Source organism: Spermophilus citellus (genome assembly GCF_964194105.1).
Source record: "Spermophilus citellus genome assembly, chromosome: 8".
Lineage (NCBI taxonomy): Eukaryota > Metazoa > Chordata > Mammalia > Rodentia > Sciuridae > Spermophilus > Spermophilus citellus.
The window spans coordinates 150,722,197-150,740,760 of NC_138189.1; the positions used below are offsets into that span (position 1 = coordinate 150,722,197).

Below are 18,564 nucleotides of genomic sequence, written 5' to 3' on the forward strand. Positions count from 1 at the left end.
GTTTGTAATAAACAATGTCCACGTGAGCAAGAACTGGACTGAAGTGCAGAAGTCTTGGCACGGTCCTCCTCTGCCTCCACCTGGGACTGTAAACTGTGGCAAACTCTCCTTACCCAGGCTGCCATTCCCTTATCCGGAAAATGAAGCCAGTGGACTGGCTCCTCTCCGGAAGGCTTCTGGCCAAAAAATTATCATTTTAAATGAGATTTCTCTAACTTAGAATTTTTTTTTGTACATAGTTCTCTTCATAAATACCTCCATGCTACACCATGAATTACGACTGTAACATCCCAACTGCTGTACCATCTTGTTCTGCTGCCATCTCACACATGAACTCCGTTCCACAAAACAGTAGGTGCAGCTCTTCATGGTTCACAGGCTTTGGTTTTCCAGGGAGAACAAAAGATTGTCTTAAGTTAAAATAAATTCCAGAGACCTAGACAGTTTTACTTGCATAGATGTATGTGTATATATTAGAATAGCTTATCTAAGGCCCCAAATTTTCACAAGAAAATTCAACACAAGCAAACTTCTCATGCTGTTGATGTGAAGAAGGACAGGCCCTTATATTTAAGCAACATGAAACCAACCATCCTGTGGAGGATAAGAGCAGAAATGCTGAAAAGGTGCTGGGGTATTTGAGAGACTGGGAAGGTTTGAATTTTGCTTTGCTTTGGGAAACCCAGATGGAAAAGAATTGCCAAGTAGTAAAACTTTTCAAAACCATGAAAAGTTTTGCTTATGCAGATTTTGAATCAGCGTATCTAACTAAGAAAAAGTAAGCAGCTACTAAGCACAGAGTAGCAACAAGACCTGTCTAGATAACAGAGTTGAGCAGGAGCCAGAAGGTTTGGGGGAGAGTCATGAGAATATAGCTCAGGCAGTGTTCTAAGCACTTGGAACTGAATTAAAGCCATAAAATGCTTCAGTGGGTCCTTGCATGTGACCACAATTTATCACATTGCAGGAAACACTACGGAGCCTCAAATGTTTGCACTGCTTTAGGCAGAGGTCAGTTTGAATGACCACAACCAATTTAGCAAAAACTTCTGGAATTCCAGCCATGAGTTTAAAAAGATTTTTGTATTTTTCCTTTGTCCTTTACAAAACCTGCAAGTGCAGAATATGGAACAATAAGAGAAATACAAGTGTGTTATGTAAATAAGAACAACCGTTGCACATTAAAACAACAGGAGGGTGATTAATGGATAACAAATTATGATCTTTTTCATTCATTTAAATTACTCATTCATTCAGCAGCATGTATTAAGTTCCTACTTTGCCACAGACCCTGTTGTGGGAATGGTTCTCAATAATGCTGAGGAAGCATAAGTTCTGGAAGGATGATCAGGGTGGGTGAGGCCAACACAGGACACCACTCATGTGCTGAACCACATGTATGCAGAAGGTTTTAGACAGCAGCCAGTGTTAAGAGCTCACAGGACAAGGTGATAGAGAAGAAGGAAAGGGGCAGAGTGGAGACCCAGGAAGTCCTCTCAAAGAAACCAACATGTTAGATAAAAGCAAGACTTGAGCTCTCCCCGAGTTCCACCATAATAGAACACAACAGCTGACAGCCGAGCAGGACACTCCAGGGGCCACAGGCAGGAGAAAGGGGGCCACTGGCCATGCGGGGTCACTTTTCAGCAACCGCTCTCAAGATGCCAGCACCCAGGTCTGAAATACAGAGGTGTAAATATTTCCATGGTGACCAAGTTCAAACTAGCAGAGTCCAGGGCTAGCAGGTACCAGTGCCCCCAGCTCTGGACCAAAGCAGCAACAGGAGATGGAAGAGGTCAGGTGGGTGAGGAGTGACCCCTCATGCTGCATGTGGTCAGGGGTCAACAATTTATCATTCTTGGAAGCCAGTGGAGGGGCTTTAAGCCAGCCATGGGGTATGATGATCAAATTTATAGTTTTTAAAGTTCATGAGATGCCTGCTGTTGGATGCGGCATGCGGGAGAACACACAGAGGGTTGGGAAGCTGTGGACCTAGCCCTGGCTGGACCGAGGTGGAAATCATGGAGATGAAGGAAAGCAGATAAATTCCAGGCACTGCAGATATTCTGAGGCAAAGTCCACTCATAAGTGGATTTGTTGAAAGAGGTACAGCAGAAAAGGAATGAAGAATAGTAGGGTGTACAGTAGGGTGTACCTTCCCTGTTGTGAAATGGTGAACAGAGAGCAGTCTGTGGAGGAAGGAAATCACCCAGTTTTACTTTAGTCCTGTTTAGCTTGAGAGATGTCTAGCAAACAGGGGCCTAATTAATAGCTAAAATAAGACATTTTCTTACCTACTTTGAATAATACATTTTTGTAGGAATTAGTATTTTTATAGATATAAATCTGAAGCCATTCACAGGTAACCTGTCCATAGAACACAGCTGTCATAGTGTTGGATGCTCAGAATGGTATACTTCAAAAAAATTAATGCAGAATTTTAATTGACAAATTGAAAGTATATCCTGTGTAATTGCCTCTAGGATATACTTCCAATTTGCCAATTAACATTCTGCATTAATTTTTTGAATTATACCATTCTGGTTTCCTGATCATTCCCTGCTAATAACTACACTTGAGATATTCTGTTTATTGCACACTTGATCAAACAGTAGGGCCAACTCTTGTGAGGAGAGCGTTGAAGGACATTAACTGCTTTATGGAAGCTCCTCTTTTGGAAGGTCTGTGCGTCCTGCCTGCATCCTGTGCCAGGCAGAGCCTGTGGCCCCAGGATTTCTATTTGGTCCAGTACCTATATCCAGAGGTAACAATAAATAATGCATAGTGAAGGCAGCATATCTGTGCTTTTAATTACAGTTAAAATACCATCTTTAATTGAGTTGCAATCTGTTTAGCAATTTAATCCTATGGGGGGGGGGATGAGCTAAAGCCTTTTTGCTCTGTTCTGTTTTTAGTAATGTAACCATCCAGTCTCATACACGTGATGGGTGACTGTAGCTTATTTTGAGCAGTAGACAGGAGTGGAGAGATTCCAGATGTGCTGCTCTATGGACATGTAGTCAGTAAATAAAAACACGATGATAGCTGGAATGCTAATGTTTTCTTCAAAAAAACTCAAAGATTTAGAAGTTTGCAAGATTAAAAAGCTGCCACTCAATTCCTACCCCACTGGCGGGGATGACCTCTCTCTCTGCTGCCACTAGATAAGAGCAAAGGGAAAGTGATTTGTGAGATAAAGAATAAAACTGTCCAACTCTTTTTCTTCAGAGCACTTTGACATTTTCCTGATCCTAGGAACATTACAAAATGGAGCATAACATGGTATCTGGGCCTAAAGACTGCCAGGGTTTTCTCAGTTTTCTCATGTCATCCTCCGGTTGGACTGTTAAATCACAGCAGTAAATTCGTATCTTAAGTCCTGTGTCAGAGAGTGCATTCCTGGAAACAGGACTGAACTGCAGATTCTGAAATCTGATGTCTAAAACTTTCACATTTTCCTGAAACTGTGGCTATTCATGATATCGAAAGGACAAAAGAGCTAACAGAACATAGGGATGAGGTCACATAAGAGTCTCAGTGACGTTAAGTTCATCTGGCCTGATGTTCCTCAGAGGGTCTGGTTTCTGTCTGCATTTACCCACGAGGGATCCTCAGGCTCCGGAATGAACACATCCCCCAGTGGTCCCAGGAACACCAGGGCATTTCAGAGCAACTCAAAAGAAAGCTCTCTTGGACAGCTGGGCTTTGGGACAAGGTTCTACTTATTCTTCCATTTCTAGCACTGACAAAAGGCTGTGCCCTAAGGCCACAGTGCCCCTGCTGACATTCCTCAGGCTCCCAGCCACTCTTTACACCCTTCAAGTCCCCAAGGAACACTTCCTCATACTTTGATTTTTGCAAGCTTTCTCTCCTGCACTCAACACTCCCCCTTCATCAGCCCCCCTTTCTCCATGATGGCAGGCTTTGCACACAGTAGGTCTCACATTTAACAGCCTGAGTCCTCCACAGACATGAGTTAGACTTCTACTATTTGTTGCTTCACTAAGCAGTCTGCGTCCCCGAGTTTCCTCAGGGTCAGGTGATGGCATGAGGAATTTTCAGTCTGGATCCAGGGAACCAGAACCAGTTCTTTCGCAGTCTGCACATGTGGACCAATGCTGTACGCATCCATCTTCTGAGAAAGTTCCCCTACAGGCTGACTCATGCGTGTCAGGAGAAGATATTTTTAGCTCTCTCATCTCAAGTTTTCTTTCTTTCTCTTTCCCCCTAGCCAAACGTCCCTTTTGTGTTATTATTCTGATGAAGAAATACTACGAGTGTTTGTTAAACTTTCTGGCCAAGCCCACTAAGCCTGCTCAACCATAATTTGGCTGGACTACACTTTTTAAAATTTGTGGTCTTTGGGAGTGGTTAAACACTTACTATGCATGTATTCTTTAGAAGTTTAATAAGAAATGCCTGATACACAAAAGAATGTTTCAATCTATATATTGATCAAGTGAGATTTTATATGAATGGTAATTATTTTTTAAATAAGATTTTAGAAATTTGATCCATAGATTTTGAAAGACAATATTTATGTAGTAAGGAGTATGGCAAATACTTCTAAGATTATGAACACCAAAAGTTGATGGAAAACCACTATTGTTAAAATCATTTTACATACTTATGGGAAAGAAATGAGGTTTAGCACTTTAACATGTTATACCAATTAAATTTATAATAAATACTTCCTAGTTGCTACTACCCCATTTTACAGAGGAAAGAATGAAGTTGAGAGAAATGTTGTAATTCACTGGAATCACAAAGAAATGAGTGACAGAACCAGAATTTAAATAAGATCAGTTCAAATTCAGATTTCTATCTTTGCATTATTATGAGGATTGCTTTGCAAATAAGAGAACTGCTGAAGTGAATTTTTTTCCAAATTCTCCTTGACCTATGCTGTGATTTAAATATGAGGTTTTCCTCAAAAGCAAGAATGATCTAAGATAAAACGACTAGAATATGAAAGTTATAATCTACTAGTGGATTAATCCACTGATGTTGATTAACTGGGTGGTAGCTGTAGCAGGCTGGGTATGGCTGGAGAAGTTGGGTCGCTGGTGGTGGGCCTTTGGGGTCTCTGTTTTGTCCCTGGTGACCAAGCTCTCTCAGCTCCTGATTGCCACGTCTCCAGCACCTTTCCTCTGTTAACCTTTCCACCCCACGTTCTGCCTCACCTGGGGCCCAGAGCTATGGAGTGGCCATCTTTCAGCTGAACATCTGAAACTCAAGTCAAAATAAACTCTTCCACCTCAAAAAAAGTTCTTGTCAGGTCTTTTGGTCACAGTGACAAAGCTAACGAAAACAGAAATTGATACGGAGAAGTGGAGTCACTGCTGTGGCTAATCTGACCGTGTGGTTCAGAAGACTTTGGAGCTGGTTTTCAGGGGCAGAGCTTTTAAAAAATTTAGAGATGCAAACTGGGAATGCTTTAAAATGTTGTGAGTGAGCTTCACGGATGATTCTGGTGGAGGCTAAAAGATTAGAATGCCAACAGAACTGTGGACGGTAGAAACTGGGCTAGTGAGGTTTCCGAGGAGGAGGGCCCTACGGGCTATTCGACCCTGGGTCATTCATGTTACATTCGGCCAAAGAAGTCGTTCTAAATTTTGTCCTTGTCTTCAGACTTTCTGTGAGTTGGAATTTACAAGTGTTGGACAAATTTATCTGAAAATTTCAAGGCAGCACAGCCTTCAGGATATGGCACGAATGTTGCTGGATGTTTTTAGCCAAGTTTTCTATGAAAATCAGGAGCAAAATGCAGCATATAAAGATTCGAAAAACTTGCAGTTGGCCAGAAAAGTACAAGTGTGGCTAAGGAAGTTCTGGTTGTTAAAGAGGTGACAACCACTATAGAAATACTGAAAACTTTACACTGAAATAATACGAAAGATGACTTGAGTGCATCTCAGAAATTGGAAAGACCACACCCATATCCAGCTGAAAGGGTGTAAAAGTGAAAAGCCTCTTTGAGCAGAGAGTATGGGGGCACCCACCATGCTTGCACAGGGGGGCCTAGGAAGTTGTTTCACCAAGCCTAGCTGGCCAGGCACTGAGAGCTTGCTACAGCCATGGCCTCAGAAGGTATGGTGACTGGTGAATGGGGTGGCAGACCCTGGTGGCAACAGCATAGTTCAGCAGGGATGCAGGATGCTGGAGTAGTGGTCATGAAGGCTTCCACCAAGATTTCAAAGGAAGTCCTGGAAGACCAGATTAAATGTAGAGAAAGCAGAGTCTCTGCAGGCTTTCCCTGAAAGGCTGATGCAAGAAAATTGGAGAAGAAACTGAAGCTGGAGTGGAGACTCCCAATATTAAGAGATGCCAGGAATCAAGGAGAAACAAGGTAGGAAAGAGACCATATGGGATACACCAGCAAGACCATAGGGGTGGACCTACACAAGCCCTGTGGGGAGAACATACAAAGCCAGGTGCCACATATTCTAGGTATGAAGCTACAGGCCTCATTTGCCCACCAGGTTTTGGTGTAGCTTTGGTCCTCATCCCTCTTTCTATGCCCTATTTCTCCCTTTTGGAATGAAAATGCTTACTCTGTGCCATCATATGTTGGATGCAACCTTGTTTTGATCTTTCCTCTCAGTCTTATATGGGTCTCATATAAGATTTGGGCCTTGGACTTTTAGGCAACGTTGGAACTGTTATGATTATAAGAACTCTTAGAAATGGACTAAATGTGTTTTTTTTTTTCATTGTGAAATGGGCATGAGCTTTTGTGGAGGGGTAAAATATTATGGTTTAAATATGAGGTGTCCCCCCAAAACCCACGAGTGAGGCAGTGAAGAATGTTCAAAGATAAATGATTAGGTTATGAGAGGTGATTTAATCAGTGAATCAACCCACTGATAGGGATTAACTGGGTGGTGACAGTTGACGGGTAGTGTGTGGCTGGAGTAGGTCACTGGAGGTGTGCCTTTGGGGTTTATATTTTGCTCCTGGTGAGTATAGATCTCTCTGCTTCCTAATATTTTGAGTAGCTTTCTTCCTTTATGCTCTTGTGCCGTGATGTTCTGCTTATCTTGGACCCAGAGCTATGGAGTTGACTGTCCATGAACTGAGATCTCTGAAACCAAGAGCCCAAATAAAATCCTCTTCTACATTATTCTTGTCAGATCCTTTGGTCACAGTGTCAAAAACAAACAAAAACCTGACTAAAACAATCTGCATAATGAAACCTCCATCACAACTTGAACTACGAAGTCGGATGTGCTGGGATCTGAATCTACTCTGTTATTTATTGGCTATGTAATTCTGAGCAAATTATTTAACTACTCTGAGTTTGGGTTACATATTTGAAGAAGAAATAGAAACACTTAATGCTGAGGGCCATTACCAAGTAGGAAATTTCCTTGCCAGCGTACCCCATGTTAATTTCGCTGTTGACATTGCATGTTAGGTGACCCTGCCCAAGGACGAGGGTGGATCCAGGATTAGGGTGTATCCTGCAGTTTGAGGAAGTATCCCAATCCTTGGGTTTAGGGCGTTCCCGGTTTAAGACAAGGCGTTCCCAGTTTAAGACCTTGGATTTTAGGGAAGTTCGATGTTGAGGATTATTGCTGCTGGAATTAGGGCGTTCCTGCTGCCTAAGCTCCTGTTGAACTCTCGTGAGATTCAGAGAGCATTTTGGGAAATAAGCCTCGTGGAGTAGGTGAATTGGGCGGCAGCAGAACTGGGATTGCCCCAGAACGTGTGTGGAGGCGGTGTGAGTTCGGGAATAAAGAATTGCTGTTTGAATCTACAAAGCTGTGTGGTGGCTCGTGATTCTGTGCCCAGCCAAGACTGCGGCAACTTAAGTCTTTGGGTAATTGAGATGATAACAAAAAAATCCTCTGTAGAAATGGATAAATGTCTGGAAAACCTGGCACACTGGTCACCACAGATGGCTCTCTATGTAAATCATCATTCCCTTCCCTCCACAGTATCCCCTCCTTGCTTTTCAGTCACACAGACTTTTAATGCTTAGGAGTATTTGGTTTAAAAAGGCACTCTTGTCTACATGTCTATGTTCTTTCTCTGCCACAGCTTTTGACTTAGAATAGTTTGAAGTGCAAATTCTCTGACAGGAACCTTCTATGTGCTATTCCCTGGAAATGTCAGGCTACCAGGCGCACACCCTGACACTCACAGTCCTTTCTCCTCCCTACCTGGGAGACTAGCATTGTGACTCACCTCTGTGTAGCGAGCTTTACAGCGACTAGCACCTTCATTCAGGAGCTGGATTCCTGATTCTATTTCTCCCTGCCACTCCCATCCACAAAGTCTATCTGTATTGGTGTCTCCTAGAGATGTCCATATGATTTCAGTTGGGATTCGTGACAAGAGCTGCAGTATTTTAACCTTAGTTCTAAACATCAGACTCTGCAATCTACTCAGTACACCCTCTCTTTTTTCCAGATGACTTTTGGTATGCTTGACTGATGTGGGCAACGCAGAAGTGACCACACTTTTACAGAAGCATGCTTGCCCTTAATGCCTAATGACTGACCACAAAGCACAATACTGACAACACACACGAAGAACCACGTTCAGATCAACACGGTTAAATTTCACATGGCGCTCACACCACATTATGCTCATCATTCCTCAGAGTTTTATAGTCTGCACTAAGGTAATGTGGTAATTCCTGCCTTCAAATATACTGAAAGTATTGTTCTTCCATGAGGCATTTACATGTATGTACATATCTAGATCAAGAGGGAAAATAAGACCACAGTTAAAAGTCAGGAGCACTGTCGTGGAATACTTAGTGTACTAAATCTGTTACCTGTAAACTCAGAATCTCCTGCTATTTTATGAATAGCTCCATGACACAACACATTATAACCTGTAAAATTTTTAACACATTACCAAATTTTAAATCATTACATTAATAAAAAACATTTCAACAACAGTGAAATAACTATTTGAAATCTCAGAATGTTGTTATATCTGCGTGTCCACATATCTACAACTATTCTTACATATGTATCTCTATTATATAAAATATGTATTTTATATATATATACACACACACACACACACACACACACACACACACACATATAATTTCAGTCATTTGAAAGTCCAACAAATATCCTTTGGCTCAAGACTATTTCAACATTTTTTTTCTTAAATACTTCAACATAATTAACAATTTAATACTAAATACTGAATTGTGACATTATTTCCATAAAAAATGTTAAAGAAAAACATTCCATAATTCACCAATCCCCTGGAATTAGTGTTTTTAAATTTGCTTATTCAACAAATATTTAAGCAATTTCTACATTGTTGAAGGCATATTGATTCTTGGGTACACTTTGGTTGCTTCAATTTTAAATTAGTAGCTTTCTGTATTTATAAATACCATCAAAACTAAAAATGGTAAAGAGAAATTTGTACTCCACAATCTACTTTTGTAACAATATGCATAAAACAAACAGTGTGAACAGCACTGTTTAAAAGTGCTTTTTAAAAATATGAACTGCACTTCATTGCCTCCTACAGACGCCAAAGTCTGATGTGCACTACTTTCCCTGACTCCTAGGGCACCCCGCTGCTGTGCTAAGCTAATGAGAGCCCAACCATTGTGACACTTTCCCAAGCTCCAGGAAGCTCATCAAATGCTACAGTCCTGTTACAGCACAGCTGATCCTCGAGGGTAATGAAGTGGAGGTCCCCCAGACCTGCTCTCCTGTCCCCAAGACCATCAAACCATCTGCAGGTTTTCAAAGGTGAAGCTCTGTGAGTGCTTCCTCACTCAGGTGGTAGAGTAGGTCACACCCAGAGGTACTCAGGTGGGTTCCAGAACAAGGATTTGCTCTGCTTTACAGAAACAGAGCTTTAATTCTCATGTTTCGGTCCTGACCACAGACGTGAGCATTTTCTGAAGTCACTTGTGTGGTGTTGATCATGTAGGTAGAACGAGTGTTTCGAGCATTAGTAGATTTCAACAAATGTCTAATGTAAGGATGAACGAGAATATTTTCATTTACTCATAAACACATTTTTCACAGTTGAATCAAATTATATTGGACTCACCTGAATCTGTAGCTGTGACCGTCAAGACAAAGTGCTCCTTCATTTCACGGTCCAAACTCTGTGTGACTTTAAGTTCTCCACTGGACGAGAGAGTAAAAGCATTGTCTTCATTACCACCAACTAGAACATATGAGAGTTTGCTATTGGATCCTTGATCGTCATCCCTTGCCACCACCTACAGGGGAGAACAGGATGCATCATTAATGTGAGCAAACCTATCCTAATATACACCATGAAATAAAATGTATCAATGAAAAGACAATGAGGGTAAGTCATACAAAAATATTCCTAAGAGGGTTTCAAGCTCTCAAGTAAAAAATGAAAATGGTGAAGAATAATATATATCATGTTTGTCTATTTGTGTTGAAATATGCATAAAATTAATGTCTAACATTTTGGAAGGCTCCACAAAAATTGTTAATGTTAGGTAAGAGACAGGACATGGGGAAGGGGTAGAGAAGGCCACCACATCTTAGGCCCTCAGCTCCTCCCCACACCGGCCAGAAGTGAGGGGAGACTGGGCCAAGCTACTGCTTAAGGGAGGAAGCTAGAGGACCCCAGAGGAATTCAAGTCTCTAAAGGGAAAGTCCTCAATCTTGGGCAGGCACAATAGCCCAAGGGACTGACCCAAGGTTAACTTGTTGCTAGTTAGCATACATCAGCATCACATTCCCTCCCCCCAGGTGAATTTTCTGGGGGTAAAAGAAACTTAGCATGGGTAATAGAGAACTAAATATGTTAAATTCAGCTGTCAATCAAGGTGCCAATCAACCCCAGCCACCCAGAGAAGAAGGAGAACTAGAACACCCTAATGAAAGTGAGCCCCACTGTGAAGATGGGCCTTGAGCTATTTGGCAGTTCTGCCCACTCTGTGCTCCCAGAGTGTGTTTTGCTTTCAGTAACCTTCTGCCTTGCTGCTAACCGCCTGCAACTCACTCAGTTATTCTCTCAGGACCCCAAGAACCTGGCCTCAGGAACCCCTGGGGATGCCTGTCCATGTGTTAGCAGCACTAACATCAGTCTCGCTGGGTAGTTGAAGTTTTGAGGAGGGAAGGGAGAACACTGCTTGTAAGAAACTTTTCCAACTTCGATATCATTTTACTTTACCATGGTGTGCAGCTGTTACTGACATGTGAAACGAAATTCAAAGCAACACAAATATATAAATATGTGCAACAGGAATATACACAAAAGAACATGGCTGAGATACAACATTTCAATCTATATGGGAATGAATAGGTTTTATTCCTTTTGACTCACGTAAGCTTTCCTTTTCCAAATCTGGTCTATCTGCAACTAAGCATTTATGGACGAGAATGAGAGAATGGGGGGTGCGCGTGAACACTGTCTAGGACCGGCTTTCCAATTAGATGTCGTAGAGTGAATGCAATCTTTCTCATGCTTAAATATACTGACCTGAAGGACTGTTCTAGGCAGTGTCCCCAAATTCTCAGGGACATTTACAGAATACGGAGATAGCTCAAACACAGGAACAAAGTCATTAATGTCCAGCAAAACAATGCTGACGATGGAGGAATCGGTCCTGGGGGTGCTTCCCCGATCTGTAGCCTGAACAGTTAAAAGGTACGTAGGGGTCTTCTCTCTATCCAAAGGCTTCGCCACGGTGATGGCACCTGTGACGGAATCGATCCGAAATTCCTGATTGGCATTGCCATCCACAATGCCATAGCGCACCTGTCCGTTCGTGCCTTCATCTCCGTCAGCTGCAAAGACTTGCACTATGTCTGTTCCTGTGAGTGTGTCCTCGTGGATCTCCACTTTATACAAAGACTGTGCAAAAACAGGGTTGTTATCGTTGATGTCAAGGACCATAACTACTACCTCTGCAGAGGAAGAGAGAGGAGGTTGACCTTTGTCCGTAGCCACCACTGTTAGAGTGTAGTTAGCAACCTCTTCTCTGTCTAGTTCCCCGGTGAGCCTCACTTCACCATCAATGGTCCCAATGCTGAACTTGTTCCCCAGGGGGTTCAGCAGGGTGTACTCTATATAGCTGTTCGGGCCACTGTCTGGATCCGTGGCTTGAGCTTTGAAAACAATGGTATCAATAGGGGTGTTTTCTGGAATATAAGTCAACTTAGGGGAAAGGAACGCTGGTGGGTTATCATTTACGTCCAACAAAATGAGGGAGACTTGGGCAGTGCTCGTGAACCTGGAGGCCGGGAGCGGCGGCAGATCGTGCACCTGCACAACCAGGTTATAGAAGGACTGACTCTCTCGGTCCAGCGTCTTCAGGACTTTCAGCACACCTTTCTCATCAACTGTGAACTGCCCGAGGCTGTCACCCGAAGCAATGCTGTAAGCCAATTGGGAGTTGACACCTGAAATTAAAGGGAAAAAGCACTTAATGTGTGCTGATTGCAGATTATTACTGCATGTTTGCTATATGGTAGAAAAATTGGACACACTTGGTGAAATTATTTTTAGTAAATAATACATACACATCATTCCCTTCCTATTAACTTTTGATCTGAAAAGATGTTTACAATCTGGTGAACCAATGATCCATACACGGCACGCTCTTTACTACAATGTTGAAACATTAAATTACAAGAGAGGAGAAAAAGATTCCAGAGAGCAGATATTTTTCTATACATTTCCTTGTTTTTATCACATAATTCCCCAGAGTCCAAAACTAACAGTGCCACAATCTGTATTATTACTCAAACGTTTCTAACTTCAGTAATTTATTGAAGCTGACATCAATTTCAGAGAGGAGTAATAAAATGTTCTGATGTATGGCATTAGTCATGGATGCTTTAAGTCTACTTTTACATTTCTTGTCAGAACCAATAAATACTTTTTAATTCCTATTAAGCATCTGACCAAGTAATGGCCTTTGAGAAAATAACTGTCTCTCAAATTTTATTATACATATTTAAAAGTATTCTTTAAAGGAATTGTTAGCAGTAAAATTATGCATTGAATTCTTTAAGCATAAATGTTCATGCTATTATGGGGCCATATTTAGATAACATCTCTTTTTTTCCCCAAGGAATATGTGTCACTTTTTTACTTTAAAAATATCTAAATTCTTATTTCAGAACATGATTGCAGAGCTTCTGATAGTAAAGATGATGTGGAGAATACACCAACCTATTTTATTTTTCATTAAATAGCAGAAAGGTGAATAGAAAATAAGCAGTGGAGACAGAAAGAAAGTCAGATTTTCTGCCTCAAAATAGTGGCACTCAAGGCCATGCACCTTTTTATATTTTGCCCTTAAAATGTGAGGAATATTCCTCATGCTATTACAGGATATTGTGATGATTAGGGATTGAGGCACAAGAGAGTCCACCCCTAATAAAGATTTTAAACTCGGGGGCTAGGGACAATCTATTGATAAACATGAATTGCTTACAAACAGCATCCATACTCCACGAGTTAGTCAAATATTTAGGTTTCTGAGTTCCATCTGCAGAAATGACATCTGCTCTTGCCAAGTGTCCCAGAGAAATGAAATCACTCTTTTGTTCTTTTCCCAAACATACTTTTTCTCAGGATTCTGTGAGTATCTGGTTAGCTTTTGCCCTCTCTTGAATCTCATGGAGCTCCTCACAGAGGCAGCTACCTGAGTGATGAAATTTTCCCTCCTACTGTGTAGCGCCTGTTCTTTTCAATAACACCATATTACTCCTTTCCTGTGAGTTGATGGTCTCTAATGTCCTTTGCCTATGTGCCGATGCAGAGGGGAAAAAAAATATTTGTGAACATAACTTTCAAGAACTGATGTATTGACCCCAAACTTCAGAGTGAACAATCTGGTGCAAATCTTTGGAAAGGTAGTTCCTCTTCTCATTATGAGCTGCAATATTTAATCTTTACAGTTTAAGCCTAGTCAGAAATGCACAAAGCTGAGGTTATAGAGTTCAGAATACTTAGGAGCTTGAAGATCAGGGAAATATGAATAAATAATGCTAATGGGGTCCACAGGTCAATTCACCAGCAGGGGACAAAAAGAATTTAAGATCAGGATAGAGAAAGGTCAACAGCCTACTTCACCTCCTCCTCTTAAAACTCCACAGGTTTGGAGATAAAAATGTACATCAATGTTGGTGGAACATTTTACCCTTGACGATCTTATATGGAGGAGAGGCTGTGTGTACAGAATAACTAACTTTTATTCTTTCTGAGGACATCTCTCTGTCTTTCCTGTGACATAGTCCAGCAGTGAATGTTGAACGCTTCTTCCTTTAAAAACCCAAACACAGATACTAAGATAGGTAGTTATGGAAAAAAAAACTGAATAAAAATAAAATGATACAAATGAGCAAAGGGATTGAATTGTTACATGAAGATCTATGAAATCTTCCAAACCAAGGTTAAAAGAAATGAGGAATACCGACGACAGTCCACATGGCTGTGAGGCCTGAGCTGTCCCTCCCTAAATCCCCTGAAATGTGAGCTAATGAAGGGATGCTCTGAGTGTCCGGGCCAGCAGGCCTGCTCCTTCCTTAGGTAAACAACAAAATTACAGAGGCAAAAGCAGAACACAGTACCAGGACTTTATAACCTTGTCGTAAACAGGAACAGGACGTTTCCTACGGGGAAAAGCTGGTGGGGTGTTTGCTTGGGGGAAGAAGGGGGTCTGAGACTGCCTAGAGTTAGGAAGAAGAAAACCATGATCTTCCACTCAACAAATTATGATGAATATGTTAGCTAACAACAACAGAAATGAACAGAAGGTAGCAGCTCTTATCACTGGGAAAAAAAAAAACACTATTTTTGTAAAAAATACTGCAAACTAAGAAACAGCTCTTATCTCAAGAACTGAGCACTAACTGCTGAACTACAGGCCTCAGAAACTGTCCACCTTTACTTTCCTGTGAAGAGGGAAACTTTTCATTCCTGACAAGTCTAATAAGTGCCTTTGGAAACATGCCCACACCTAGAAAACACACACAGGCACACCAACACCGACAACCTCCCCCACGGTCGCCGCACCCCGGAAAAGAGAAAGCTGGGGTCATCCCTCCCTCTGCTCTTTGCATCAAACATCTGAATCATGAAAAAGTAGATCGATTATTTTTAGATTTTAAATTCTCTCCATAAGTGTTGAAACTTGAATTTAGTGGGCTTTTGTAGCCCAGAAGATCTTTAAACTAAAAACAGCCCACATTTCAAACCATTTGTGTTCGATTTTCTGAAAGTCATTCAGTTCTATGATTCCTCTTGGCAGATTTATTGGTGTGTGTGTGTGTGTGTGTGTGTGTGTGTGTGTGTATTTATATATGGAAACAAAGAGATTTGCATTTCAGTGAAGAATTTAGTTCTAAGGATCGTGGCACATGAAATATATGAATAGGCAAACACTTCAGAACTAAATGATTAAATACATGCAAGAACTAGGTACATGTCACTCTGTGATAAAACGCATGCCTTTATTCACAAAGAACTCATGTTGGCCAGGCCGTCCACAGTGGCAGCACGTGGAAATGTACCATCTTCATGCAGCAGGTCCTAACAGTGCCTGCAGGACACAGGGCATGGAATCCATCAACCCATCTGCGATGCCGAAGGTCTGCACTGTGCATCGAGCATAGGTGGGGAAAGTTGTTCAGCCCAAATTACGTCACCATCCTCATATTCTCACATGACTTCCTGATATTCTAAAATACGTCTGGTTTATAGAATAATAAAATAATAATCAAAACTGGGGTCTTTTCATGATGTCCCCATTTTACAGTGGTTTTCCTCAATATAATTCTTTATCATTGCATGGAGACATTGAGATTAATACAGCTACTACCTATTTTATGAAAATAGTGAAACATGGGCCTTATTCTCATGAAATGGTCTCATCACCTAAGGTGTTAAACTCTGTTAGAGTGAGGTTACAGATAACAGCAAATGTTAAATCCATTTTCATGTCTTCCCCTTCACCTAATATGGCAATATGACCTCCTCAGGAACCTGTTGATCAGAGATTAAGATTAATTTACTAATTTAAAAATGCCTAAATCAGCTGCGGGTGCCTGTAATCCCAGCAGCTTGGGAGGCTGAGGCAGGAGTTCAAAGCCAGCCTCAGCCACAAGTTCAAAGCCAGCCTCAGAGATGGCAAAGTGCTAAGCAACTCAGTGAGACCCTGTCTCTAAATAAAGTACAAAACAGGGCTGGGGATGTGGCTCAGGAGTCAAGTGCCCTTGAGTTCAATTATTGGTACGATCCCTCCAAAAAAATATGCCTAAATCATATTGTGAAATATTTAAGAAGTATTTGGTGAAACTCAGTAATTTTTACCAACAAGGTTATCCTTATCATTAGTCTTGTAATTCAGAAAGAATAGGATCTTTGTCCCATATTTTAGGTCAAGGTACAGGAAACTGCACTGATAAAAGTATTCAAAACTAAAACAATGGGTAAATGTAGCTTGTAACTTTTATGCAACACAATCAAAGGGGAAAAAAAGTCCGTGAACAGGGATTTGGAGTCTATGGTTAATTTTGTGCTCCAACATACTTGGAACATTCCAGCAGGTTGTTGACAAATAAATTTTATTTTTTGCTTTTTTTCCCAGTAACCCACATTTTAAGTTATGGGGGTAAACATAATTTATTCCAGAGGAACCCACAATTTTATGAAACAATGGGCTCTCTCCAGCAAATAATAAATAAATCACAGAGATATACCATGGAAAATTCTTAACTACGGGAAGATCAAGCTCAGCTACAAGGAAAAATAACTGAAGGATGTATAAATGGCATTTCAAATGTTCATATTCTGGGAACAGGTAAACTGAAAGTTACCACAGCAGAAAAATCGACCTCGGAAAGAGAGGTAAGGCACGGTTGTACTTGCACATCTCGTTGGAGCAGATCTACAGACCTGGCAGGTGGTACCCAAAGAGTGTGCAATGTTCTTTGACCAGGACTGGGTGCAAACTAACATCTGGTAATATAGTTTTTATTGTATTATATTAGCAAGATGGTAGCAATAGTAGTAGTATTGCTATTACAGGTACTCCTATTTTTACCTGTCCAATGTCAACTATGTTTGAGTAAGAGGAAGAAACCTCAAAATGCACCTAATGAATGCTAAAGAGAGCATTTCTAACTTTGTTTATTGAAGCACATATTGAAAAGCTGTGCCTTTTACTTCTCTTATCTAAGTGGCATTTCTAGATACCACCAAAAGGGAACTAAATATAGATCACAATGAGTGCTGAGACAACATGGCATTCTGAGATGATATGAATCATGCACATCACAACCAGGAAACTCTAAATTAAGGTGTCATGAGGCTGGAGATCTACTTCCGCTTCAAGAAGTGGGTTTTGTTTTATTCACTCCAAAGACATTTGGCTGCATCCAAAAGAAAGAAAAACAAGGTACACTAACAACTTTCCAAATCATTGAGCTCAAAACTGATAATCTGTACAGTGTTATCTTTAGTGCTATATTATCTGATGCCTGTATTTGCAAAATAGGTCTCAGAACAAAGACCGAGGGGGTCAGCTTTTAAATGAAAGTTTGCAGATGCTTTTTTAAAAATACAAGTCAAACACACACACACACACACACACACACACACACACACACACTTAATGCAAAGTCTCAATTTGATTATATGGCAGAAGTTAAATAAATATAAGGCTATCCTCTGAATCAAATCATGAGAACTTACTAAAATATCTTTACTGATTTTCATTCTGAAGTACATCATTTAGTGATTTAATCTTAAGTATTTTTCTTTAAGGTTTTTGTTTTCTTTTGTTTCCAGATTTTATCCTTTTTTAAGTTAAAATAATGCATACAAAACTAAATGTTTCTTTTACCTAACAAAAACTTACTAAAATGCTGGCTTATGACTAAACTTCAAAACTGACACAAATTTAGGGCAAAAATAAATAAATAAATGCATAAATAAAATAAAGGTACAATTTCCTGTACCTTGACCAAAATATGGGACAAAGATCCTATTCTTTCTGAATTACAAGTTCAAAATGATACAATCTCTGTTGTGTAACTGTTATAAGTAAAAACTGATGAAGTATTTAATTTCAAAACCCTCAGTAGTTGAGTTATAATTTTGCAAAAGCTGAATACAGGAAATGAAGAAAATATTTAATATCAGTGATATTTAATGAGATTTTGGGAGTTATTATAAGGCACATACCATCATCTGCATCAGTGACATTGAACACAAGAACAGTAGATCCTAGAGGTAGATTTTCCATTAGTGACGTGCTATAGGAATTCAAGCTGAAAACAGGTGGGTTATCATTGACATCCAGAATGTTGAAGTAAACTCTGATGGTGGTAAACTGTCCCCCACCGTCCTCAGCACGAACCGTGAGGATGTAATACTGCTGTGCTTCATAATCTAATACTCGAGTCAAATTAAAGACTCCAGTAACTGGATTCAGGAAAAATATGCCGTCTTCATCATCTTCACTCACAATGTATGTGATTTCTCCATTCACACCAGAATCATCATCCGTGGCCAAAATGGCTGCGACCAAAGAACCTACCAAAAAGAGAGGGAGTCTGAGTTCAGGGAGCAGGA

At 40.7% G+C, this 18,564-nt stretch overlaps 1 protein-coding gene across 1 annotated transcript in view; it reads right to left on the reverse strand.

Moving 5' to 3' along the window:
- The window catches only part of FAT4 (FAT atypical cadherin 4), a 155,550-nt gene that overhangs the window by 55,528 nt on the left and 81,458 nt on the right, over positions 1-18,564 (reverse strand). Inside the window, exons 5-7 of the mRNA XM_081303696.1 lie at positions 18,175-18,525; positions 11,458-12,380; positions 10,042-10,216 (exon numbers count right to left, since the gene is read on the reverse strand). Coding sequence (XP_081159822.1) covers positions 10,042-10,216; positions 11,458-12,380; positions 18,175-18,525 — 1,449 coding nt within the window. The remainder of the gene's footprint in view (positions 1-10,041; positions 10,217-11,457; positions 12,381-18,174; positions 18,526-18,564) is intronic.